The 26,966-nt window shown below is 39.9% G+C and overlaps 1 protein-coding gene across 2 annotated transcripts in view; it reads right to left on the minus strand.

Annotated features, from left to right (window-relative positions):
- The window catches only part of SLC30A9 (solute carrier family 30 member 9), a 90,535-nt gene that overhangs the window by 11,415 nt on the left and 52,154 nt on the right, over positions 1 to 26,966 (minus strand). For both annotated transcript variants that reach the window (XM_080660763.1, XM_080660764.1), the window contains exons 11-16: positions 25,371 to 25,506; positions 21,778 to 21,817; positions 20,462 to 20,533; positions 19,824 to 19,931; positions 15,049 to 15,214; positions 1,608 to 1,737 (exon numbers count right to left, since the gene is read on the minus strand). In XM_080660763.1, coding sequence (XP_080516889.1) covers positions 1,608 to 1,737; positions 15,049 to 15,214; positions 19,824 to 19,931; positions 20,462 to 20,533; positions 21,778 to 21,817; positions 25,371 to 25,506 — 652 coding nt within the window. The remainder of the gene's footprint in view (positions 1 to 1,607; positions 1,738 to 15,048; positions 15,215 to 19,823; positions 19,932 to 20,461; positions 20,534 to 21,777; positions 21,818 to 25,370; positions 25,507 to 26,966) is intronic.

The following is a 26,966-nucleotide window of genomic DNA, read 5'->3' on the forward strand; positions in this document are numbered from 1 at the left end:
GCTGATCGATGTTTCTAGCTCTCTATCCCTCTCCCTTCCTCTCTGTGAAATATCAATAAAATATATTTAAAAAAAAAAAAAAAGGAGAATATCACTGTAGCACTGTTTCTAATAGCTTAACATTAGAAACAATATAAATGTCCACTAACTAAAGACTGGGTAAATAAATTTCAGAGGTTCATATAATGGAATATTATACAGCAGGCCAATGCTCTATCCCCTGAGCCAAGCCAGTTAGAGCATCGTTTAAACTATTCTTAATAAAAGAAACAATGGGCCCTAACTGGTTTGGCTCAGTGGATAGACGCAGGGGTGGGCAAACTTTTTGACTCGAGGGCCACAATGGGTTCTTAAACTGGACCGGAGGGCCGGAACAAAAGCATGGATGGAGTGTTTGTGTGAACTAATATAAATTCAAAGTAAAGGAGCAGAGGGGAGAGCAAGAGAACCCTCCGCTCTTTCGGCTCCGCGGGCCAGATAGAACAGCCGAACGGGCCGGATCCGGCCCGCGGGCCATAGTTTGCCCATGGCTAGGATAGAGCGTTGGGCCTGCAGACTGAAGGGTCCCAGGTTCAATGCCAGTCAAGGGCATGTTGGTTGCAGGCACATCCCCAGGAGGGGTTGTGCAGGAGGCAGCTGATGGATGTTTCTCTCTCATTGATGTTTCTAACTCTCTCTCTATCCCTCTCCCTTCCTCTCTGTAAAAAATCAATTAAATATATTAAAAAAAATAATTAAAAAAAGGAAACAATGGATTATGGAGGCAACAGAGATAGAAATTCCTATGTGACTCCATATATGGCTCTCCAATTTTAGGCAAGTTACTTAATCTCTCTGTGTCTTTATTTGACTATATATAAAAATGAAAATATTTCTTTTTTTTAACTTTATTTATTTTTTGTTAATCCTCACCTCAGGATACTTTTTCTGTTAATTTTTAGAGAGAGTGGAAGAATGGGGGGTGGGTGGGAGAGAAACATCGATGTGACAGAGACACTTCGATCAGTTGCCTCCTGCACACAACTGACCACTGGGGCCAGGGGATAAAACCTGCAACCCAGGTACGTGCCCTTGATGGGATATTGAACCCGAGACCCTTCGGTGCAGGGGCTGACACTGTAATCACAGAGCCATGCCAGCCAGGACAAAAATATTATTTCTTCACCTCACAAGGTTGTTAAAAGTACATCAGGTAATATATATAAAATGTCTGGCAAACACTTGATCTCTGTCAAATTTTGGAACCCTAAGAAATTGAAAGCTAAAGTGACTTTATGAGCTATAAAAAAAAAATTTTATTTTAGCCCTGGTCAGTGTGGCTCAGTTTACTGGGCATCGTCCGTGCGCTGAAAGGCTGCTGGTTTGATTCCCGGTCAGGGCACATGCCCAGGTTGCAGGCTCAATCCCAATAGGAGGTGTGCAGGAGGCAGCCGCTCAGTGTTTTGCTCTCACATCAATGTTTCTCTTTCTGTCTCTCTCTCTCTCTCTCCCTCCTCCTCTTTTTTTCTCTCTCAAAAAATCTTTTTTAAAAGATTTATTTCATTTACTTAAAAAGTAACTTTTTAAACCACTGGTTTTATAAGAAAACAATAAATACATACACTTACCTGTAACATTTGGTCAAAATCTTGTTTTTCCAAATATGATCTTGTAACAACTCGTCCATCAAAATCTACTTCTGCCTTAAATCTTACTTTACCTAGTCCCAAATCTGTGGCTTTAACATCATGAATTGCCCTGCAATCAATAACAATGGTTACAAATGGTTGCATGTATATACATTTTAATGGCACATAGTCTAGAATTATTTTTTCCACCAGTGATGAAAATGAACTAAAATGGCTTTCAGAGTGTTTACCATTAAGTGCCACCTATCATTTTCCAAACAAATGTCCACTTAGCTATTTTTACATAATGCCAAAGGTATAAACTTAATAAACATTATTTTATGGTAATCTGTATATATATAAACTAGAGGCCCGATGCACGAAATTCGTGCAAGAGTAGGCCTTCCTTCCCCAGGCTGCTGGCACCAGCTTCCCTCTGGCACCCGGGACCCGGGCTTCCCTCATAGCCCTGGCTTCATCTGTAAGGACATCCGGTCTAATTAGCATATTATGCTTTTATTATTATAGATTATAAAGTTGATAGATTTTTAATAATCAACTCTAAATTATTTTTCTATAATTTGGTCATTATATCTCATAGTCCCTTTTTTCTTTTTTAAATACTTTAAAAAAATATATTTTTATTAATTTCAGAGACGAAGGAAGAGGGAGAGAGAGACTGAAACATCAGTGATAAGAAAGAATCATTGACTGGCTGCCTCCTGCATGGCCCCTTACTGGGGATCGAGCCTGCAACCCGGGCAAGTGCCCTTGACAGGATTCGAACCTGGGACCGTCAGTCCACAGGCTGACACTCTGAGCCAAACCAGTTAGGGCTAAATAGCTTCTTTAAAAGTTTTCAAACAACGCTCTGAAGTACTCTATTAGAATAGCTTAGTAATAACTACCTAATGAAACAAATGTAACAAACTGAGTCAACACATATTAAGTGCCTAAAGTTACCAATTCCATGGCAGACATTTGCCAGTATTGAATGGCTTTTACAAAGTAGGTACGATGGTATCTTTAACTTTATAGATTATAAAACAGCCCCACAGGGGCACATGTGACGTGCCCAAGGCAATTCAACTAGTCAAGAGCAGAGCCAGGACTCACCCAGATCTTCAGATAACCAAACCCAGTAGTCTTTCCACTATACCATTTTGCCTCCCAGAAAGGGAAGCTCAAGCATAACTGTGTTTCAACCTTTCTGCCCATACCCTCTGGAATCAATCTTCCCCAAAAAAACTATTGAGAAATTATTTTCCATCTATGATAATCACTATAACATCTTTATAGGACATATAAGAGAATAAGAAAACACTGTGAATCCTAGGGACATAGAGAGCTATAGGGAAAACAAGTCTAAATGAGACTCCAAGTACTCTTAAAACATTTGACTCTAATTGCTGAGTGATCTTGAGCAACTTACTAAATACTGAGTCTAAAAGTCTTATCGATATAAAGAAACAAGTTTATTAACTATCTAGGGTAAAAATAAGGATAATTAATATTGCCCTGGCTGGTGTGGCTCAGTTTGTAGGGTGTCATCCCATGCATCGAAAGGTTGCCTGTTCAATTCCCGGTCAAGGGCATATGCCTGGGTCTCAGGCTCAATCCCTGGGAGGGGGTGTGCAGGAGGCAGCCAATCGATGTTTCACTCTCATATTGATATTTCTCTTTCCTGCTCCCTTCCTCTCTCTCTAAAAATCAGCAAATTATTCTTATAAAAAAGGAATTAATATTGGTAAGTTATATGTGTCCAAGTTGAAATAAAACTTGTTCAGATTGTCAAGAGGTTATACAAATTATTTTTTTAAAAAAAGAATATCTACCTCAGTCCTTACAAAATATTAATAAATTTGATTATTTGGCTAATACATGAGTAGCAGGTAATGAAAATATTCTAATGCACACTTTCTTTGTGTTCTTATATAAAACTAAGCTGTCATAGGTAGTATCTGTCATGGCTCCATATGATCCCTGCCTCCTGTTTTTAAAGCCCTTGTACAAGCCTCTCTTCTTGAATGTGAGCTAGACCTAGTGACTTGCTCCTATCCAACAGAGCATGGCAAAGTGATGAGATGTCATTTCATCACTTTTATCTTGTTTACCCTCAATCTCTATTGCCTTCTCAGCTTGCATACTTTAAGCAAGCTGCCATGTTGGAGAGGACCACGTGGCAAAAACAATCATATCAATAACTGAGTAAGCTCAGAAGCAGAACAACCCCCAGAAGATGACTATCATCCCCACTAACACCTTAATGACAGTCTGTGAGAAATCCTGAAGTAGAGGACCTAGATAAACCATGGCCAGATTCCTGACCCACAGAAACTGTGAGGTAATAAATTCAGTTTTAAGTCACTGAATTTTGGGGTATTTTGTGACATAGCAATAGATAACTAATATACTATCTAAAAAACTGTATAGACTTTCTGGATTACTAACATTTATTTTTTCCAACAATTTAATATATAGATCTTCACTCTTATAGAAAAGTTCAAATTTGTCAGTCCTTCTACTTATAGCTCTTTTTTTACACTTTAATTATAAATGTATGTGAAATTATAAACATATATGTACCTAACAACAACATACCAAAATACATAAAGCAAAAACTGACAGAAATAAAAGGAGAAATAGGCAATTCAACAAAAATAGCTGGAGACTTCTAATATCCTACTTGCAGTAATGGAAACAATAACTAGACAATAAGATTAACAGGAAAATAGAAGGCTTAAACACTATAAATGAATTAAATCTAACAGACATCTATGGAACATTATCCAAGATAGATCATATGCTAGGTCATAAAACAAACCAGTAAATTTAAAGAACATGTTCTCCGACCAAAATGGAATAAAGTAGGAAATCAGTAACACACAGTCATTTGGGAAACTCACAAATACATGGAAAGTAAGACACTTATAAATCACCAATGCTAAAGAAGAAATCAAAAGTGAGATTAGAAAATTATTTGACATGAACGAAAATGAAACCACAAAATACCAAAATTTATAGGATGCAGCAAAAGTAGAGCTTGGAGGGAAATTTATAACTGTAAAAGCTTATATTAAGAAGAAAGACAGCAAATCAAAACCTAACCTACCATCTTAAGAGAAATTGGAAAAAGAGCAAACTAAACCTAAAGCAAGCAGAAAAAAGAAAATAATATAGATTAGAGCAAAAATTCATGAAATAGAAAATAGAAAAATAACAGAAAATGAATTCAACCAAAAGATGGTTTTCTAAAAAGATCAACAAAATTGACAAACCTTTAGTTAGACCAGTGGTCGGCAAACTGTGGCTCTGCGTTTTGCTGCTCTGTTGACTAATGAGTTTGCCGACCACTGGGATAGGGGCTTAATCACAAGGAACAACAACAGCCTGTAATTATTGGAATCGAGAGTCTAGGTCAGTGGTCGGCAAACTCATTAGTCAACAGAGTGGCAAACTGCAGCTCGCGAGCCGCATGTGGTTTGCGAGCCGCAGTTTGCCGACCACTGAGTTAGACCAACCAAGAAAAACAAGAGGAGACTCAAATTACTAGAATCAGCATTGGGAGAAGAGACATTACTACTAAACCTAAAGAAATAAAAAGAACTACAAAGAAATACTATGAACTGTTGTTAGATAACTCAGAAGCAGTGGACAAATTCTAAGACACAAAGTATCGGAACTGACTCAAGAAGAAAAAGACAATCTGAACGGATGTATAACTAGTAGAGATAGAATTAGTAATAATAAAAAACAAACTAGTCAGGAAGCAATGGGGATGGCGGCTGGCAGGACAGAGGTGAGGGAGAGAAGTGAGTGTGTGTGGATGTGTGTGGTGTGTGTGTGAGTGAGGGACAGTAAAATCCTGCAGGAGCAGCAGGAGCTGGCAGACCTGGCTCTCTTGGACAAGGAGAGATTACTACCGATGTGGGCACTCCCTGGACTGCAGGACTTGGGCACGGAGCCCACACCATCTTGAAGGGGACAGCGGCCTTTTATAGAAACTCATCAGCACCACCACCCAGTCAGGACTTTGACACTGCCCGCAACCCAACAGCCACTACAGACAAAATCCTGCTACCCAGCTGCAGAACCGCGGACACTGGGACCTACACCTCCAAAGGTGCACCGTTCCGCAGCAATAAGTGCATCTTCCCCCCTCCCCAGCGGCAGAACTCCAGACACCACATTCACGCATTTCCAACACACAGGCATCCAAGGCACACCACTCCATAGGCAGCACCTGGGAGCCACTGGGAGCCCACGCAGGGTATGATTCTGTACAGACAAGGGCTCACTGACCCACAGTAGAAATTCTGAATCCCCTCTGCCTGAATAACTGCCCGCAGACACACCAGCTGTGTAATGTCAGCGCCAGGGCCCCTCAAAGTGCATCAGAGCTGTGCGCCCGCAAACGCACTGGCAAACGCTCCGCCACAGTCCGCGCGTGCATTTCCAATGGGCAGGCACCCTGAGCCCATCTATCCACAGGGTCCTCTGGGGAACTGCCTTGAGCCCCTGCTGAGTGTGGTTCTGTACAGACAAGGATGCACTGCCCCACAGTAGAAATTCTGAATTCCCTTTTCCTGAATAACTGCCCACATATACCCCAGCTGCTTAACTTCAGCACCAGGGCCCCTCAAAGTGCGTGAGAGCTCTGTGCCTGCAAATGCACCGCCACAGTCTGTGCGCGCATTTCCAACAGGCACACACCCTGAGCCCATCTATCCACAGGGTGCTTGTGGGAGCTGCTGTGAGTCCTTGCTGGGTGTGATCTTGGACAAACAGAGACGCACTCCCCCGGCAGTAGGAATTCTGAATTCACTCATCCTGGATACCTGCCCACATATGCCTCATTATGCGGCTTCAGTGCCAGGGCTCTTCAGAGTGCTTCAGAGCCCCTGGCTGGCAAATGCACTGCGGGTTCCCCTGCGAGCCACCACTGGGAGCGTGCACATATCCACCACAGGTGCAGCAGCAAAAGCTGAGTCTGCCCACCCCACAACTACAGAACTCTGGACACCATAGTCATGCCTTTCCAGAGCGCAGGCCTCCTGAGAACCATCACCCAAACAGACGGTTCCTGGGTGCCACTGTGAGTCCCTGCTGGGCACGTGCAATTTCAATCAAGGGCGCAAGACAGCAAAAAGTGGGACAGCCCCCTCCACAGCTGGTGACTTCTAGACAACGCAGTTGTACCTTTCAAGCTCACAAGCCTACATCAAGAGAACCCAACTAGCTCAAATAGGGAGCTACATTAGATTACCAAGCCCAGGAGACCTGAGAGATTACAACAGTAGCACCATCCCCAAAAGAATCTGAGTATCAAACCAATCGGACCTACAATTAAAACGTTACAGCAAAACATGGGAAGACAAAAAAGCAATCCCCAAAGGAAAGAGAAAGAGGAATCACCAGAAAGAAAGTTAAAGGAAATTGAGGCTAGCAGCATATCAGAGAAAGAATTCAGAGTAATGGTTATAAGGATGTTTAAACGGCTGGATGACAAATACACACAACTCAATGACAAATACACACAACTCAATGAGAACTATAAGGAGCTGAATGAGAATGTCACCAACATGAAAAGAAACCAAGAGGAGATGAAGAACGACATAGATGCAATAAAGAACACAATGGAAGTCTTTAAACAGTAGACTAGAAGAGGTTGAGGACCACATCAGCGAATTAGAAGACAAGGTAGGAAAAAACAAACAAACACAGCAGCAACTGGAAAGAAGACTTAAAAAGCAAGAGGAGAGCCTAAGGGAGCTTTGAGACAACACAAAACGAAACAACATTCGCATAATAGGGGTACCAGAATCCACAGGCAGAGAAACCTCAGACATATGCCGAAGCAATTTCTTCACCGATACCGCTCCTAGGGCAATGGAAACTAAAGAGAAAATAAACAAATGGGACTACATCAAAATAAAAAGCTTTTCTACAGCAAAAGAAACCATCAATAAAACAACAAGAAAGCCCACTGTATGGGAGAACATAATTGCAAATGTTTTCACTGATAAAGGTTTAATCTCCAACATTTACAGGGAACTCATACAACTTAATAAAAGGAAGATAAATGATCCAATAAAAAAATGGGGAACGAACCTAAATAGAATCTTTTCGAAAGAAGACAGAAGGAAGGCCAAGAGACATATGAAAACATGCTCAAAGTCACTAATTATCTGAGAGATGCAAATCAAAATGACAATGCGATACCATCTCACACCTGTCAGAATGGCTATCATCAACAAATCAACAAATGACAAGTGCTGGCGAGGATGTGGAGAAAAAGGAACCCTCGTGCACTGCTGGTGGGAATGCAGACTGGTGCAGCCACTGTGGAGAACAGTATGGAGTTTCCTCAAAAAACTAAAAATGGAACTCCCATTTGACCCAGTGATCCCACTTCTAGGAATATATCCCAAGAAACTAGAAACACCAATCAGAAAGGATATATGCACCCCTATGTTCATAACAGCACAATTCACCATAACTAAGATTTGGAAACAGCCTAAGTGCCCGTCAGCAGATGAGTGGATTAGAAAACTGTGGTACATCTACACAATGGAATACTACACTGCGGTAAAAAAGGAGTTCTTACCATATGCAACAACATGGATGGAGATGGAGAGCATTATGCTAAGTGAAATAAACCAGGCAGAGAAAGATAAATATCACATGATCTCACTCATTTGTGGAATATAATGAACAACATAAACTGATGAACAAAAATAGATCCAGAGACAGAGAAACATCAATCAGAACGTCAAACCTCAGGAAAGGTAGGGGAGGGTGGAGGTAAGGGGGAGAGATCAACCAAAGGACTTATATGAATGCATATAAGCCTTATCAATGGACACAGACAACAGGGGGGTGGGGTCATGAATGGGAGGTGGGGGGTACTGGGGGAATAAGGACACATATGTAATACCTTAATCAATAAAGAAATTAAGAAAAAAAGACAAGGTAGGAAAAAAAACACACACACAGCAGCAACTGAAAAGAAGACTTAAAAAGCAAGAGGAGAACCTAAGGGAGCTTTGGGACAACACAAAACAAAACAACATTCACATAATAGGGGTACCAGAAGGAGAGGAAGAGAAGCAAGGAATAGAAAACCTGTTTGAAGAAATAATGACAGAAAACTTCCCTGATACTGGCAAGAAAAAAACTATGCAAGTCCAAGAAGTACATAGAGTCCCAAACAAGTTGAACCCCAAAAGACCGACACCAAGACACATCATAATTAAATTGGCAAACACCAACAACAAAGTACGAATCTTAAAGGCTGCCAGAGAAAGACAGAAAGTTACCTACAAGGGATCTCCTATTAGAATATCAACTGATTTTTCAACAGAAACACACCAAACCAGAAAGGAATGGAATGAAATATACAAAGTGATGCAAAGCAAGAGACTGAATCCAAGAATAGTATACCCAGCAAGGCTATCATTCAAAATTGAAGGTGGAAGCAGGAGCTTCACAGACAAAAAAAAACAACTAAGGGAGTTTATTACCACCAAACCAGCAATGCAAGAAGTGCGGAAGGGTCTGCTGTAAAAAGAAGAAATAGGAAGCGATGAAGGAACACAGGGGTAAAGAATAAAAATGGCGACAAACAAGCACCTATCAATAATAACTTTAAATGTAAATGGATTAAATGCCCCAATCAAAAGACATAGATAACTGAGGGGATAAGAAAACATGACCCATATATCTGCTGTCTACAGGACACCCACCTCAGAAAAAAAGACGCACACAGACTGATGGTGAAGGGATGGAAAAAGGTTTTTCAGGCGAATAGAAATGAAAAAAAACTTGGGTAGTAATACTTGTATCTGACAAATTAGATCTCAAAATGAAGGACATAAAATAAGATAAGAAAGGCCACTTCATAATACTAAAGGGAGTAATCCAACAAGAAGAAATAACTCTGGTAAACATATACACACCCAATACAAGAGCACCCATATACATAAAAAAACTCCTGGAGGATATCAAGGGAGAGATTAACAGCAATACAATCATAGAAGGGGACTTTAATACCCCACAATCACAATTGGACAAATCCTCTAAACAAAAAATCAGCAAAGTAACATCAATCCTAAATGACTCACTAGACCAGATGGAATTAATTGACATCTTCAGAACATTTCACCCCAAAGCCACAGAATATACATTCTTCTCAATGGGTCATTTTCAAAGATAGACCATATATTGGGTCACAGGCAAAGTCTCTTCAAATACAAGATGATAGAAATCATACCAAGCATCTTCTCAGATCACAATGGCATAAATCTAGAAATCAACTACAATAAAAACAATCCAAAAAAAATCAAACACATGGAGTTACTAAATAGCATGCTATTAAACAACGACTGGGTTACCAGAGAGATCAAAGAAAAAATAAAAAACATCATGGCAACAAACAACAATAAAAACACAACAATCCAAAATCTATGGGACACAGCGAAAGCAGTCTTGAGAGGGAAGTTCATAGCTCTACAAGCCTACTGCAAAAAACAAGAAACAATGGTAATAAATTACCTAAACCAGTGGTCGGCAAACTGCGGCTCGCGAGCCACATGCAGCTCGCGAGCCACATGCAGCTCGCGAGCCACATGCAGCTCGCGAGCCGTGGTTTGCCGTTCTGTTGACTAATGAGTTTGCTGACTACTGACTTAACCCTACAACTCAAAGAGTTAGAAAGAGAGCAAAAAGAAAAGCCCAGTGTAAGCAGAAGGAAGGAAATAATAAAGATCACAGTGGAGATAAATGACACAGAGACAAAAAAAAACAATAAAAAAGATCAACAAAACCAAGAGCTGGTTCTTTGAAAGGATAAACAAGATTGATGAACCTCTAGCCAGGCTCACCAAGAAGCAAAGAGAGAGGACCCAAATAAACAAAATCAGAAATGAAAGAGGATAAATAACAACAGACCCCACCAAAATACAAAGGATTGTTAAAAAATACTATGAACAACTCTATTCCAACAAACTGGACAACCTGGAGGAAATGGACATATTCCTAGAAAAATACAACCTTCCAAAACTCTATCAGGAAGAATCTAAACATCTCAATAGGCCAATAACTATGGAAGAAATTGAAGCAGCCAGCAAACAAAAGCCGGGGTCTAGACAGCTTCACATGGGAGTTTTACCAAACATTCAAGGAAGAACTAAAACCTATCCTCCTCAGATTATTCCAAAAACTTCAAGAGGAAGGAACACTTCCAAGCTCATTCTATGAAGCCAGCATCACCCTAATACCAAAACCAGATAAAGACAACGCAATGAAAGAGAATTACAGGCCAATATCCCTCATGAATATAGATGCCAAAATCCCCAACAAAATTCTAGCAAATCGGATCCAGCAGTACATCAGAAAGATCATACACCATGACCAAGTAGGATTTATCCCAGGGATGCAACGATAGTACAATATCCGCAAATCAATAAACGTGATACATCACATAAACAAATTGAAAGATAAAAACCACACAGTCACATCAATTGATGCAGAAAAAGCATTTGACAAAATCTAACACCCTGTCTTGACAAAAACTCTCAGCAAGGTGGGAATAGAAAGATCATACCTCAACATAATCAAAGCCATATATGATAAACCCACAGCCAACATCATACTCAATGGGCAAAAACTAAAACCATTTCCCCTAAGAAAAGGAACAAGACAGGGATGCCCACTCTCACCACTCCTGTTCGACATAGTACTGGAAGTATTAGCCATTGCAATTAGACAAGAAGAAGAAATAAAAGGCATCCAAATTGGAAAAGAAGTAAAACTGTCCTTATTCACAGATGTCATGATATTGTACATAAAAAAACCCTAAAGACTCCATCAAAAAACTAACAGACTTAATAAATGAATTCGGCAATATAGCAGGATACAAAATTAATGCCAAGAAATCTATGGCATTTCTATACACCACTAGTGAACTTACAGAAAGAGAGACTAAAAACGCAATCCCATTTACCATCGCACCAAAAAAATTAAGATACCTAGGAATAAACTTAACTAAGGAGGTAAAAGACCTATATATGGAAAACTACAGGTCACTGAAAAAAGAGATAGAGGAAGACGTAAACAGATGGAAGAACATACCATGTTCATGGATTGGTAGAATCAACATCATTAAAATGTCCATACTACCCAAAGCAATCTATAGATTCAATGCACTCCCCATTAAAATACCAACGGCATATTTCACAGACCTAGAAAGAACTATCCAAAAATTCATCTGGAATAAAAAAATACCGTGAATAGCCACAGTAATCCTGAGAAAGAAGAACAAAGTAGGTGGGACCTCAATACCAGATTTCAAGCTGTATTACAAAGCCACTGTTCTCAAAACTAGCTGGTACTGGCACAAGAACAGACATATAGACCAATGGAATAGAATAGAGAACCCAGTTATCGACCCAAACCATTATGCTCAATTAATATTTGACAAAGGAGGCATGAACATACAATGGAGTCAAGACAGTCTCTTCAATAAATGGTGTTGGGAAAATTGGACAGATACATGCAAAAAAATGAAACTAGATCACCAACTTACACCATACACAAAAATAAATTCAAAATGGATAAAGGACTTAAACGTAAGACAGGAAATCATAAAAATACTAGAGGAATCCACAGGCAGAGAAATCTCAGACATATGCCGAAGCAATTTCTTCACCGATACCGCTCCTAGGGCAATGGAAACTAAAGAGAAAATAAACAAATGGGACTACATCAAAATAAAAAGCTTTTCTACAGCAAAAGGAACCATCAATAAAACAACAAGGAAGCCCACTGTATGGGAGAACATAATTGCAAATTTTATCACTGATAAAGGTTTAATCTCCAACATCTACAGGCAGCTTATACAACTTAATAAAAGGAAGATAAATGACCCAATAAAAAAATGGGCAAGGGACCTAAATAGAATCTTTTCGAAAGAAGACAGAAGGAAGGCCAAGAGGCATATGAAAACATGCTCAAAGTCACTAATTATCTGAGAGATGCAAATCAAAACGACAATGCGATACCATTTCACTCCTGTCAGAATGGCTATCATCAACAAATCAACAAACGACAAGTGCTGGCGAGGATGCGGAGAAAAAGGAACCCTCGTGCACTGCTGGTGGGAATGCAGACTGGTGCAGCCACTGTGGAGAACAGTATGGAGTTTCCTCAAAAAACTGAAAATGGAACTCCCATTTGACCCAGTAATCCCACTCCTAGGAATATATCCTAAGAAACTAGAAACACCAATCAGGAAGGATATATGCACCCCTATGTTGATAGCAGCACAATGTACAATAGCTAAGATTTGGAAACAGCCTAGGTGCCCATCAACAGATGACTGGATCAGAAAACTATGGTACATCTACACAATGGAATACTATGCTGCCATAAAAAGGAAGGAATTATTACCATTTGTAGGCACCTGGATGGAATTAATGAACATTATGCTAAGTGAAATAAGCCAGTCAATGAAAGAAAAATACCACATGATCTCACTCATTTGTGGATAATAAAAAACATTATAAACTGATGAACAAAAAAATAGATACAGAGGCAGTCAAGCATCAAACAGACTGTCAAATTACAGCGGGAAGTTTAGGGAGAGGTGGGGGAAATAAGAGATCAACCGAAGGACTTATATGCACGCATATGAGTAGCCATGGATGCAAAACATTGGGGGGTGAGGGCATGTATGGGAGTGGGGTGGGGGGGGCAATGGTAAGATATGTACACATATAATACCTTAATAAAAATATATATAAAAGAAAAAAATAGTCTCAGGTGAGGATTAACAACAAAAAGAATGCTCAATTTCTAATCTTGATCCATCTAGGTAATTATTTTTCAAGATTAAACATACAGGGCTTAATCACTCGTTTTACCAATTCAGACATATAGGCCATTTTTAAAAGATTTAACTCAAAGAGTTTAATTATAACCCAGAAAAAAATACACTCTTATTTTAAAGTTTAAAATTGGGATTTTAAAGGATTGTTCCTTCCACTTCACTCTGAAACCACATTGCTGTTGAATTTCACTGAAAAATACTATCAGAACTCTATATCTCACCCTAGATAGTTTGGCTCAGTGGATAGATTCCAGTCAAGGGCACATGGCTGGTTTGTGGACTAGATCCCCAGTAGGGGGCATGCAGGAGGCAGCTGATCAATGATTCTCTCTCATCATTGATATTTCTATCTCTCTCTCCCTCTCCCTTCCTCTCTGAAATCAATAAAAATATATTTAAAAAAAATAGAACTCTGTATCTGATTCTCTCCTAAGTCTTTTGTTCTTTATTCTTATACTAGAGGCCCAGTGCACAAAATTCATGCACTGGGGGAGGGGTGTCCCTCAGCCCAGCCTGCACCCTCTCCAATCTGGGATCCCTCTCACAATCCGGGATTGCTGGCTCCCAACTGCTCACCCGCCTGCCTGCCTGCCTGCCCCTAACTGCTTCTGCCTGCCAGCCTGATCACCCCCTAACCACTCCCCTGCTAGCCTGATTGACGCCGAACTGCTCCCCTGCCGGGCGATTGCTCCAACTGCCCTCCCCTGCCAGCCCGATCGCCCCCACTGCCTTCCCCTGCCAGCCTGGTCGCCCCCAACTGCCCTGCCCTTCTGGCCTGATCGCCCACAAGTGCCCTCCCCTGCCGGCCATCTTGTGGTGGCCGTCTTTTGACTACTTGGGAGCGGCCATCTTGTGCGAGGGTGTGACAGTCAATTTGCATGTTACCTCTTTATTATATAGGACTAGAGGCCCTGTGCACGAATTCATGCATGGATGGGGTCCGGCAAGCCTGCCCCAGTTGGGGCCGATCGGGCTGGGCCAGCCAGGGGGATGGGCCACGGGTGGTTGGCAGGCCCTGCCCCCTGGTCGAACTCCTAGTTGAACTCTCGGTCCAGGGGGCAATTTGCATATTAGCCTTTTATTATATAGGACAATTTAAAAGATAAAGATTATAAGGAAAAACTTAAAATAAGTTAAAACAATAAATTTATTTTTGAAGGGAATATAAATTATATTAAATTTGGTAATCACTTCCCCATGAATAAAAATCTTCCTAAATTTAGTATATTCAATTTATAATTGTTATACAAATATAAGGGAAATATAAATATGAAAGATCCACCCAAGTGGTTCCACATTAAGGAGGCAACTACTTTGCAAATTTCTGTTCCTTATTCTAAAAATTAAAGATACACAAAATTTGAAAGGAAACTTAAGAAGTTTCCTAAATGTTTTCACTTGCTAATTGTTGTAAGTTTGCAACTCTGAAAAGTAATAGATTAAAAAGTTCTGAAGTCTAGGAATCTAAAACCTCTTCTGGAAGTATTTACCACCAAACATACCTATTTCTGAATGATTCTGTAAACCTTAGCAGCAGCATAGCAACAAACTGACCTTACTGATGGGTCATTCTCCAGGAGTTCAGTAAGCCGCTGTACTTGTTCCGGCTGGATGGATCGCCCTAGCAGTGCTTCTGTGTTAGTGTAAATGAGGAATGCTGAGACAACACCTAATAAGGTGCCCACACCCAAAGAACCTAGGCTGTCATACAGTGGATTGCCTAAATAAAGCACATAAGAAGTCAGTAAATTAACATTTTCTAGTATTTCATGAGCTTTAGTGAGCAAAGGACATAATCAATAAATCAAGGTACTTCAAATTCATTCCGATTCCTTTAATTACTTTTTCCTAATAGATTTATTTACCTTATTACAAAATGGGAATGATACAGCTTGCTTCATATTACATGGGAGTATTATGGGGTTTAATTATTTAAGATCTGTTTTTTGCATATGGCCATTATATGGGTGAAGCTTCAGAGCATTTTCATATTAGAGAATTTATATACATAGTAGAGGCCTGATGCACAAAATTTGTGCAAGGGCCTTGGCCCCGGCCCCCGCCCACCACCATTGCAGTCAGGGGCCTCTGCCACCCCTGCTGCAGCCCCCGCCTGCTGCAGCTTTGTCCAAAAGGAAGGACGTCAGGAAGGATGTCCGGTCTAATTAGCATATTACGTTTTTATTATGATAGATTAATAACATAATAAAGAGTCCATTTCTGTTAGCAGTATCAGTAGCACTTTTCCTATCCCAGGTTGACAAAATAACTGTAAGATAAAAAACTGAAAGAAATAACAATTTTTGTGTCTTATTCCTACCAAGGTTCTATGAGAAAATTATAAAAGCCATATAAAAACTTATATGGGTCACTCCTTTATCATTCAACCAAGGGTGATTACATAGCTAATATTATTCTGGATACTAAAAAGAAAGTTCATTCATTGCTGCTCTGGGTACCTTTGAGCAGTGGTTCTCAAAGTGTGGTCCTTTGACCATTAGCATCAGCATCACTTGAGAACTTAATAGAAATGCAAATTCTCAGGCCTTACCCTAGATCTTCCGAATCAAAAACTCTGGAGGTGGGGTCTAGGATTCTGTGTCTTCCCAACCTCCAGGCAATTCTGATTCTAAAATTTGTCTTTGATTGTTAGGGCTTAATTCTCTTCCAAAACCAATGAGATGATTTATCATCTATAAATGTGTAGATTAATCTATATATATAAAAGCCTAAGTGACCGTTACGACCATTTGCTATGATGCGCACTGACCACCAGAGGGCAGATGCTCAATGCAGGAGCTGCCCCCTGGTGGTCAGTGCACTCCCACAGCCAACCTCCCGTGGCCGGCCAATCTCCTGTGGTCCCTCCCCCTAGCCAGGTGGCCCCAATTGGGACTGGGCAAGACAGCACCAATTGACCCCAATCACTGGCTGGGCTGAGGGACCCCACCCGTGCACAAATTCATGCGCCGGGTCTCTAGTATTTTTATAACAGACATCAATTAAATATTATAACACATGGCTTTTATGATTAGAGAAATCTTTTTATTCTAAAGATAAAATGTCAGTATTAAATTTAAGTCTCTTAATGCTTGATAAAACATATTTTACTAAAAAATTCAATTTACATACTAGTTTTACTAATATTTAGTCAAAAATATAACACTGAAAAGTAAACTGACTTATCTGTACTAAAGTCTTAAAAATGATCCACTTGTGAGTACAGTATAATGTACTAGGAGGCATATAATTATAGAGTTTGAAATAAAATATATTGTATTGCACTTTAGAAATCCAAGTTTCATCATTTTTATTTAAAAATATATGTATATAAATAATCCTACAGAAGTCACTGGAATACTAGCTAAAAATGTATTTATTTGTGGGCATGTTACTTAAATTTAATTTAAATGAATTAATTTAACTAAATAAAATTTAATTCATGTGAATACTCTTAAAACAAAAATTTTGTTTGATTTGACTAACGTTATAATATAAAAGAAAATAATCTATTAAAAGTTGACTTGTCAAGTCACACTTTTCTTAAGCCTGAAATTTTGTTAAGTAATGATTTATGTCTAAAATGATAAAGTTAACCAGAAAAACAATAAAAACTTACAGAAATATTCTGGATCACAGTGAACATCAAAGAATGCTGGTTCAGACTTAAAATGTATATTCAAAATGAGAAAGACCTGTTCATATTTTAGAGTATTTTAAAAAACACTGCAGAACTATGAGAGCTTATCACCTCCAATTATTTAAATACTAGTGACCCAGTGCACGAAATTTGTGCACATTAAAAGGGGATTAACTAGAGGAAATAATTTAATATTGCTATTTGCCTTTTCTCTATAATAGAAGTGTCAGAGATTGAAGAAAATTAATAAAATGTATATGAAAACCTTCCTCCTGTCATAGTTTGGGGCTCACCATGGGACCCAGAGTCAAGTCCCCGCCCACCCACATGCACCTCAAAATCGCATGACACCCAGACCTGGCCGGCACCCCTCCTCCTGGTTGGGCTAGATCCAGACCTGGCCAGTTCCACACTTGTCAAGCCCTGCCGGGCAGGGGGTGTAGCTTCAGGTCCCCTGGCCTGGCGCCAGGACGGGGGGGCGTGGCCTGAGGTTCCCCAGCCCAGACCGGGGCGGGGGGCATGCCGTGAGGTCCTCCGTCAAGCCCTGCCAGGTGAGGGACACGGCCTGAGGTCCCCTGTCAAGCCCCGCTGGGTGGGGGGCATGGCCTGAGGTCCCCCGTCAAGCCCCGCCAGGAGGGGGGGTGCAGCCTCAGGTCCCCCGGCCCAGCACCAGGAGGGGGGTGCAGCCTCAGGTCCCCTGTCAAGCCCCACCAGCAGGGGGCACAGCCTCAGGTCCCCCGTCAAGCCCCGCTGGGCAGGGGTGTGGCCTGAGGTCCCCTGTCAAGCACTACCTGGTGGGGTGTGTGGCCTGAGGTCCTCCAGCCTGCCACTGGGGCTGGGGGAGCAGCCTGAGGTCCCCTAGCCCAGCATCAGGATGGGAAGCACACCTTGAGGTCCCCTGTCAAACCCTACCGGGTGTGGGGTGCGGCCTGCCATCCCCTGTCAAGCCCTGCTGGGTGGGGAGCATGGCCTGAGATCCCTGATGTCAAGCCCTGCTAGGTGGGGCCACAGCCTGAGGTCCCCTGTCAAGCCCCACGGGGGCGGGGTAGGGCGTATCCTCAGGTCCCTGCTGATTGCTCATTAAGGCTCCTTATGGGAACTTGGCCTCAGCTGTGGGTGCATCCATCTTTGTGATGGAGTGATGGTCAATTAGCATATTCCCTCTTTATTAGATAGGATGGAGCCCAGAACACCTTTTGGAAAAGGATAGTCTATTTCACAAATGGTGCTGGGGAAAGTGGATAACCACATGCAAAAACCCGTATCTTATACAATTCAAAAAAATGAATTCAGAATGGATCAAAGACCTAAAACCATAAAACTTCTGGAAGAAAACATAGGGAAGAAGGTTGTCAACATTGGTCCTGGTAATTATTTTTTGGATAAAACAACCTAACATAGAAGTGCTGTTGCTACAGTGACAATTATATGACAATATATAAATATTAGAGGCCTGGTGCATGAAATTCGTGCACAAAAGGGGAAGTGTCCCTCACACCGGCCTGCACCCTCTCCAATCTGGGACCCCTTGGGGATATCCCTCTCACAATCCAGGACTGCTGACTCCTAACTGCTCGCCTGCCTGCCTGCCTGCCAGCCTGATCGCCCCCTATCCGCTCCCCTGCTGGCCTGATTGCTCTCAACTGCCCTCCCCTGTCAGCTGGATCACCTCCAACTGCCCTCCCCTGCCAGCCCGATCGCCCCCAACTGCCCTCCCCTGAAGGCCTGATCTCACCCCCAAATGCCCTCTCCTGCAAGCCTGATCTCACCGCTAACTGCCCTCCCCTGCTGGCCTGATGGCCCCTAACTGCCTTCCCCTGCCAGCCTGGTCGCCCCCAACTGCCCTCCCCTGCTGGCCTGATTTCACCCCCAACTGCCCTCCCCTGTTGGCCTGATGGCCTCCAACTGCCCTCCCCTGCCGGCCTGATCACCCACAACTGCCCTCCCCTGCCGGCCATCTTGTGGTGAACATCTGTGGCAGCGTCGTGTGACACCACCTAGGCTTTTATTATATAGGATGCAAGAACAAATGGGTAAGAATGGAAAGAGTTCCATTCCAAGACTATTCCAACCTCAGAAATTTGAGTCTTTGCATAATAAATGATTCTGTTTTACATTCTGACTTCTGATTCATCTGTATTGTACTGGACTTTAAAACACTTAACTAGCTACCAAAATGAGGGTGGAACCAACTTGAGAGTCAAGGAAATAGGAAAGCAATAGCACTTATTATTGGGACTAACAGTGCAAAAGACAAATTAACAAGAGCCACAATATGTATTTATTTAGTGCTTTAGAGTTTATTAAAGTTCTCTCTTGCATTTATCTTAATAAACTTGTGAGGTCTCTAGGACAAATATCAATACTTCTACACATAAAGAATAATTGTGTAACTTATGGTAAAGAATAACTGCATAATTCATTAAGTGACAATTAGGAAGGTTTAGAGTATTACAGAAATGCTCTATTAACAGCCTTCTTTATTTCTAAAAGAAATTCTTAACTCAGAGAAATTTTATACTTTTACTGACCAAATGTTTTATACAAATAAGTTAATAAGTTAGGTTAGTATAAAATTAGCATCTAACACTTTATCGACTTAAAATTAGTCAATGATGTAAAAGAAAATTTCCACATAGGATTATTTAAGTAGTACAAATAAACCACCTGTAATATAAGGAATATTTACCTGTTATAGAAGTAAGGCCCATACAAGTGGCTGCTATTGTCACTCCCAAGACTGCTGCAGTATCCTCCAATAATATAACATTTGTACTAGGATCACGACTTTCCATTACTTAATCATTGGGGAGAGATAAAAAAGAAACTTTCTGAAATCTTAACTTGATACTCTCAGATAACATTTTAATAAGTATCCATTTAAAATTAAGGTATAAATGAAGATTAAAAATGTGTGATATCCTGATTTTAAAAACTCTGCTCAGTGCAAACTATTTCTTGGCTTACATGTTCAAATTGCTTTTTAAGTTATATAAGCATATACATAAATACTGTAGTTTACTTAAGTTAAATGCAAATATAAAGTATTCATGTTCAAATCACATTACATTTCTCTTTTTAAATGAACTGATACAGTGGGGGGGGGGGCAATGGGGCGATAAAGGACACATATGTAATACCTTAATCAATAAAGAAAAGAATTAAATTAAAAAAATGAATTGATACATATATAAGAGCCACACAAAGGGAAGACACTAAGATATACTAGTATTTTGTACATATCTATAAGGAACAAATCAATAGTACTAGGGAATTTTAAGCAAATAAAGGAGATAAAATAATACACCTGGTTTCTAAAGCACATACCATACTTGTAAAATGACATTCCTTTGGCCGCAGCACTCCTACGAAGTTCATTTACAGCAACAAGAAGTGTTGCTGAAAGAAAAGCATTCATATCAGCAAGGAAGAAACTTCATGCCTCCAAACTTTAAAGATGGTATCTCAAAAGATAAATAAATATGTATAACACTTTAATGCCATGGTTGGAATTAAGGAAAAGTTTGGTATTAACTAGTCATTATCGAGGTCCCAATTAATCATCACAACATAATGTATCCCATATTTCAAAACCATAATAATTTAAATATCATTACCACAACAACAGCCTTAATTTATTGGACAGTTACTATTTGGCAGGCACTAAGTAAGCATAGTCATTCTTGATCCTCCCAACCTTTTGAGGATCACCATTGTATAGACCAGGGGTGGGCAAACTTTTTGACTCGAGGGCCACAATGGGTTCTTAAACTGGACCGGAGGGCCGGAACAAAAGCATGGATGGAGTGTTTGTGTGAACTAATATAAATTCAAAGTAAAGGAGCGGAGGGGAGAGCAAGAGAACTGGATAGAACAGCCGGATCCGGCCTGCGGGCCATAGTTTGCCCACGGCTGGTATAGACAAAGATGAACGAAATACTATGCATAGAAAGTGACAGTGTTTCAGACGTAAACATACTATGAATAAAGCAGTGAATTAGGCAGTTTCATATATGATAGTAGCACTTCTCTGTCATAATACTACTATAGCTGAAACTTTCAGAAACTTGAACATACTTGTATTACAAAAAGACAGCCTTCTTTGATTAACATACTAAAACCTCATTTTTTTTAGAACTCCGTATATAGTTATATTTTTATACTTCATTTCAAATGTTCTGAGTTTTATGATATGACTAGGGGTCCACTGCACGAATTCGTGCACTGGTGGGGGCATGGCCTGCAGGGATCGGCTGTTGGACATCCTTAGCGCTGCCGCAGAGGCAGGTGAGGCTCCCGCCACCACCACTGTGCTTGCCAGCTGTGAGCCCAGCTTCTGGCTGAGCAGTGCTCCCGCTGTGGGAGCGCACTGACCACCAGGGCGCAGCTCCTGCATTGAGTGCATCATAGCTACCAGTTGTTCCGCTGTTTGGTCGATTTGCATATTAGCCTTTTATTATATAGGATACTCTAGAAGAAATAGCTTTTCCCTTGCCCCCACCCTTTATGGAAACAGCCACAGTACATCATATAGCGTTTACTCCTTAAAAGTAGACAAAGCTTAGATTCCTATTCCCAGTTTTTTTAATTAACTACTAAATATATATTACTAAATTAAGAATAAAGAAATACTAAGTACATACCTCCTTCAGATACCAATGATCCTGCTAAAATACAATATGCCTGAAAAATAAATATTAAAATAAAGCATAAATGAATATTTCACTAAAAATCACAATTGTTCATACATAAAGTTTGTAATATTTAAAACGGAAACATGAATTTGAATTCAAGCCAGATAAGATCTTGATGGGTGCCAAAACCGGTTTGGCTCAATGGATAGAGCGTCGGCCTGCGGACTGAAGGGTCCCGGGTTCGATTCCGGTCAAGGGCATGTACCTTGGTTGCGGGCACATCCCTAGTGGGGGGTGTGCAGGAGGCAGCTGATCGATGTTTCTCTCTCATCGATGTTTCTAACTCTCTATCCTTCTTCCTTCCTCTCTGTAAAACATCAATAAAATATATTAAAAAAAAAAAAAAAAAAAAAAAAAAAAAGATCTTGATGGGATCCTTCAAACAAGGAAAATGAGATAGGTGGAATAAAAAAAAAAATAAATACTCATCAAAAAAAAAGGAAAAAAAGAAAATGAGATAGGTGGTATCTTCATATGAGAAAACAGGTAAAAGCTTAAAAATGTTATGGTCACCTCATTTTGTAATAATTAGAAGATATATATATATATATATATATATATATATATATATATATATATATATATATATATTACTAGAAGCCTGATGCACAAAATTCATGCATGGGTAGGGTCCCTAGGCCTGGCCGGCGATCAGGGCTGATCTGTGGGGCAACCGGTGGGGCAATTGGGGGACCCCTGATGGCACCCGCCTTGGCCGGCCTGGCGCTGCCTGCTTGCCGACTCCGCCCCCCACCGCTGCCACTGGTCACCTCCCTCTGCAGGAGGCGACTGGCAGGGTGATCAGGGGGCAGCACCGTCCCACTTGCCAGCCCTGCCCCCTGCCGCCAGTCACCTCCCTCTGCGGGGCAACTGGTGGGATGATTCGGGGGGCCCCCGCTGACACCCACCTTGGCTGGCCTGGGGCCTGTGGGCTAGGAGTAGCTCCTGCATTGAGCGTCTGCCCCCTGGTGGTCAGTGCACATCATAGCGACCGGTTGTTCCAACGGTCGTTCTGCTGTTCGGTCAATTTGCATATTAGGTTTTTATTATATAGTACTAGAGGCCCAGTGCACGAACTCGTGCACAGGTGTGATCCCTTGGCCTGGCCAGCGCTATTGGGGGGCTGGCTGGTGGGGGAGAGGGGTCCCAGGAAGTTGGCCGGCCAGTCCCCCGATCAGGGCCGTCGGGGGGCTGGCTGTCCTGGTGGAGCAGGGGCGGGCAGGGGCTGCGGGAGGTTGGCCAGCCAGCTGGAGGAGGTGAGGGAAAGGGCTGCAAGGGGAGGGGGGATCTCGTGATGTTGGCTGTGGGAGCACACTGACCACCAGGGGGCAGTTCCTGTGTTGAGTGTCTGCCCCCTGGTGGTCAGTGCATGTCATAGCAACTGGTTGACTGTTCACTCTGGTCATTTGGTCGTAGCGGTCACTTAGGCTTTTATATATATAGAAATGTATACATGGGTGGGCAAAAGAAGCTTACATTTGTGAGTACACTAAACAGAGTTTATTCCTGTATTATTTATTAATTATTATATAATTTTTCATACATGCTCACCCCTATATATATATAATATAGTCCTAGGTTATAAGTACCCCACATTCCAAAATGAGGCGCTATACTATTACAGAACGTATACCATGACCTAAGCTCAATTAATGACATAAAAGGTGAAAGTATTATTAATTTGTATAAAATTTTGAAGTTCAAAATTAACACAAATTATTCGAAATCTGGGGTTGTGAATACCAGAGGCAATAAGGTCCACTCCCATGCTCAAATAACTTATGGATTTGTTTGGATACCAAGTATAAAGAGGATCCTTTCTGAATTCTGATTCCAAAAGATAACTATAAGCATAATATGTATATATATTTTTTGTAACACTACTTTCCTTATAGTCCCAGGACATTCTTGGAATTAAATAAAGATCTCAGTAACTGTAATTCAAGGCATATAGAAAGAATTAAACTAGCAACACAAACTTTTACAATTTTTAAATGAAATTCAAACCAATCATCTATAGAATTTTTAACATTACCTTTTTGGACCCCTAAGCTTCTCTAAGAGGTTGAAAATTTTGAACCCTGTCCAACACTTTCATAATTCTGTTAAGGAAACTGAGATTTCCAAAGGCTATGTGATTTGCTTGAGAACACAAAAATGATACCACAGGAAGAATTAGAACACAGGCTTTTCCGTTTCAATTCTAGGCTCTTTACACTCAATCATGCTGCCAATCTGAAACACAGTAACTAAACTTCCTTATAATTGTTTTTAATCCTTCTATCTCTTTCCAGAAAGGATTAATAAAGGGAGATACCATATATCCACCAAGATTCCAAAATAATACCTAATAAATATAAGCTGGTTTATGGTGTGCTGAGTCTACTTTTTATAACAGTCATAGTCTAATGGAAGGAACCCCATTTAGTTACTAAAAGATAGAAGAACTTCTAGAAGCTTTAAAACTTGTTACATACACAATTGAAAATTTAATTAATCCCTAACTCCAGAGCAATTAACTTCTTTGCCTCTATAAAATAATATTGTACTAATTACATGAATGCTAAGACAAGAAGATAACTATAACATGGTCAAACCCCTGCAGAATGGAGGAAATACCCTTCTTCATTTTAATTATCTGAAATGTATTATAGTAAGAAACTAATCAATAAGAACTATAGAAAAAGCCTAGTTTAAAAGGCTTGTTATTATGTAGGTATATAGGTGTAACAAGGTATTAAAATGAGATGTACTCCAGTTGAGAACAAAATAGGTTACAAGCACCCCACATTTCAAAATGAGGTGCTAGCTATACCATCTACTCAAGCCTTGCATAGGTGGCCCAAGCCAGATTTTACAACTCTTAGCTCCAAACCCACTGGCCCGCATAAACACAACTGTGCTCATCAAGGGAGCTGCCAAGTAGGGTAATTTCCTTGAAGTGCCCATGACAGAAGAAAATAAAACCCAAGAAACAGCTTTAAATCTCTACAAAGGAAACTGATGCAAAATGACACTGATGCCAAAAAGCAGTACTTTCTTGTCCCCTATCCCTATTTTCAATGCTGCCAGAAGGCAACCTAGGGGTGGGAGAATACATACAGTGACTATGCTCCCCTCCTCCCATTCCTCCAGTAAGACTTACCAGGATGAGGGAAATGAGAAGCTTTAACTTTATAACTACTTCAACATATGACTATTACATGGGACTGGATATTTTAATCACTGATAGGTGATTGTTCTTGGGACTAAAAGTGAACAGAAGTCTTCTTATTTTTCAACAGAAACTAGAAAAATTAATGGGACTGCTCAATATTATAACTGTACCTACAGAGATGATCTTGTTCGACATCACTGAATCATGTATTTAGAAGTCATGCTTAACCATATTCTAAAAAATACAACTACAGATACATAACACTACATAACACAGTCAAGAAGGTATGTTAGTCCTGTTCTTTAACATCAAGATCACAAAGGTATTCCACTAAAATTAAATACTATTTCATACAACTTCAAAACTGAGAGGGGCAAATAATTACCCAGAGCAGGGATTCCATTGGTTGAGGATGAAGCAATCCCATAATTCCATGGTACCAAGATAATCCTGCACCCATCATGAAAATACCAACACCACTAATTAGTGAAGCAATATAGCGCATATTTGAAAATCCATACCTGGAAAATAAAAATGGTAATATAGTTTATAAGAATACAAATGGTTTCCTTTTAAAATATATGTTATAATGAAAATGAAAAACTTACAATATTAAGGTGTGATGGTTTTATATTTAAGTAAAGTTTAAGTGCCAAACTCAAATCTAATCAGAAAATCAACATGTAAAGTGGACAAAACTTAAAACTTATATTTAAAAATACATAAATACAATGAATACAATTTAGTATAAGTATCTGCTAATTCCTTTTCCATATAGTCTGTTTTGATTTAGAACTTTACTATCATGTACCACAACAAATGCTGGTAAAGTTAATCTTTTTTAAAAATGCAATCAGATGTTTATGAGCAGGATAACATTTAAATTTCCTTGTAATGCAGCTTCTAGTTGGATTATTTTTGTCTTTTTGTACAGCCAATGGATGATTTATATTACCCATATTTGATGCTGAGAACTTGCTTCTGGTTCTATATAGTTTAGCACAGAGCAACTGACTACTATTATTAGGACTAAGAGCTTCAGTTTTCTCAATGTTTCTAATGACAAATTTTAAAATCTAAATTATTTTTTCAAACATCTTTGGTCTTTATGTGCATTCTTTTGTGTTTCTATATGTACCAATAAAATACTGAGCATTAAGTTAAAAAATATGATATACTATAAAAGGAAAATAATCACTAAATAATAAAAATATTTCCTAGGAAATTTACTTCCAAACCCAAATGCTATGGCACCCTTTTGGCAGATGAAAATTTAAACAAGAATTCTTACTAAAAGCTGATTTTTAAATTCTTTTTGTAAGTATATAATCTTGACATAGGGAATTCTTAGTTTATAGATGTGATAATGTTCTACAAGCTTGATTTAAAAAATTTACTTGCTTCTAAAAGTTTCCCCCACCAAAGTAATATTGGAAATAAATATAAGTTAAAGTAAATGAAGATCTAAATTAAATAGCATTACTTTCATTATGTATTTTCAAGAAATCTGTAGGTTCTTATTGAAATTTTTAATTCAGTAGACCTGCACTGTTCAAAATAAATCATTAGCCACATAAGGCTATTTAATTAAAACTAAGTAAAATTTTAAATGTAGTTCTTCATTGCACTAGCCGCATTTCAGGTGCTCCATAGCCACATGTAGCTAGTGACTATCATAATGAACAAATTTTGTAAAAAATTCTACTGGGCAGCAATAACATAGGTTATTGAAAATATCTTAAGAAATCTTCATAACCTACAATTTAAAAATTTTAGCCTGTTTTAAAATTTTGGTGAACAAAGCTGTTCACCAAAGTATAATATTTTTAAAATGTTATTATTTAAAAACACACACACACACCAACAACAACAACAGTGGTGTCTCACCCTAGCTAGTTTGGCTCAGTGGATAGAGCGCCGGCCTGCGGACTGAAGAGCTCTGGGTTAAATTCTGGTCAAGGGCACATACATCAGTTGCAGG

This window comes from Plecotus auritus (genome assembly GCF_963455305.1).
Source record: "Plecotus auritus genome assembly, chromosome: 1".
NCBI lineage: Eukaryota > Metazoa > Chordata > Mammalia > Chiroptera > Vespertilionidae > Plecotus > Plecotus auritus.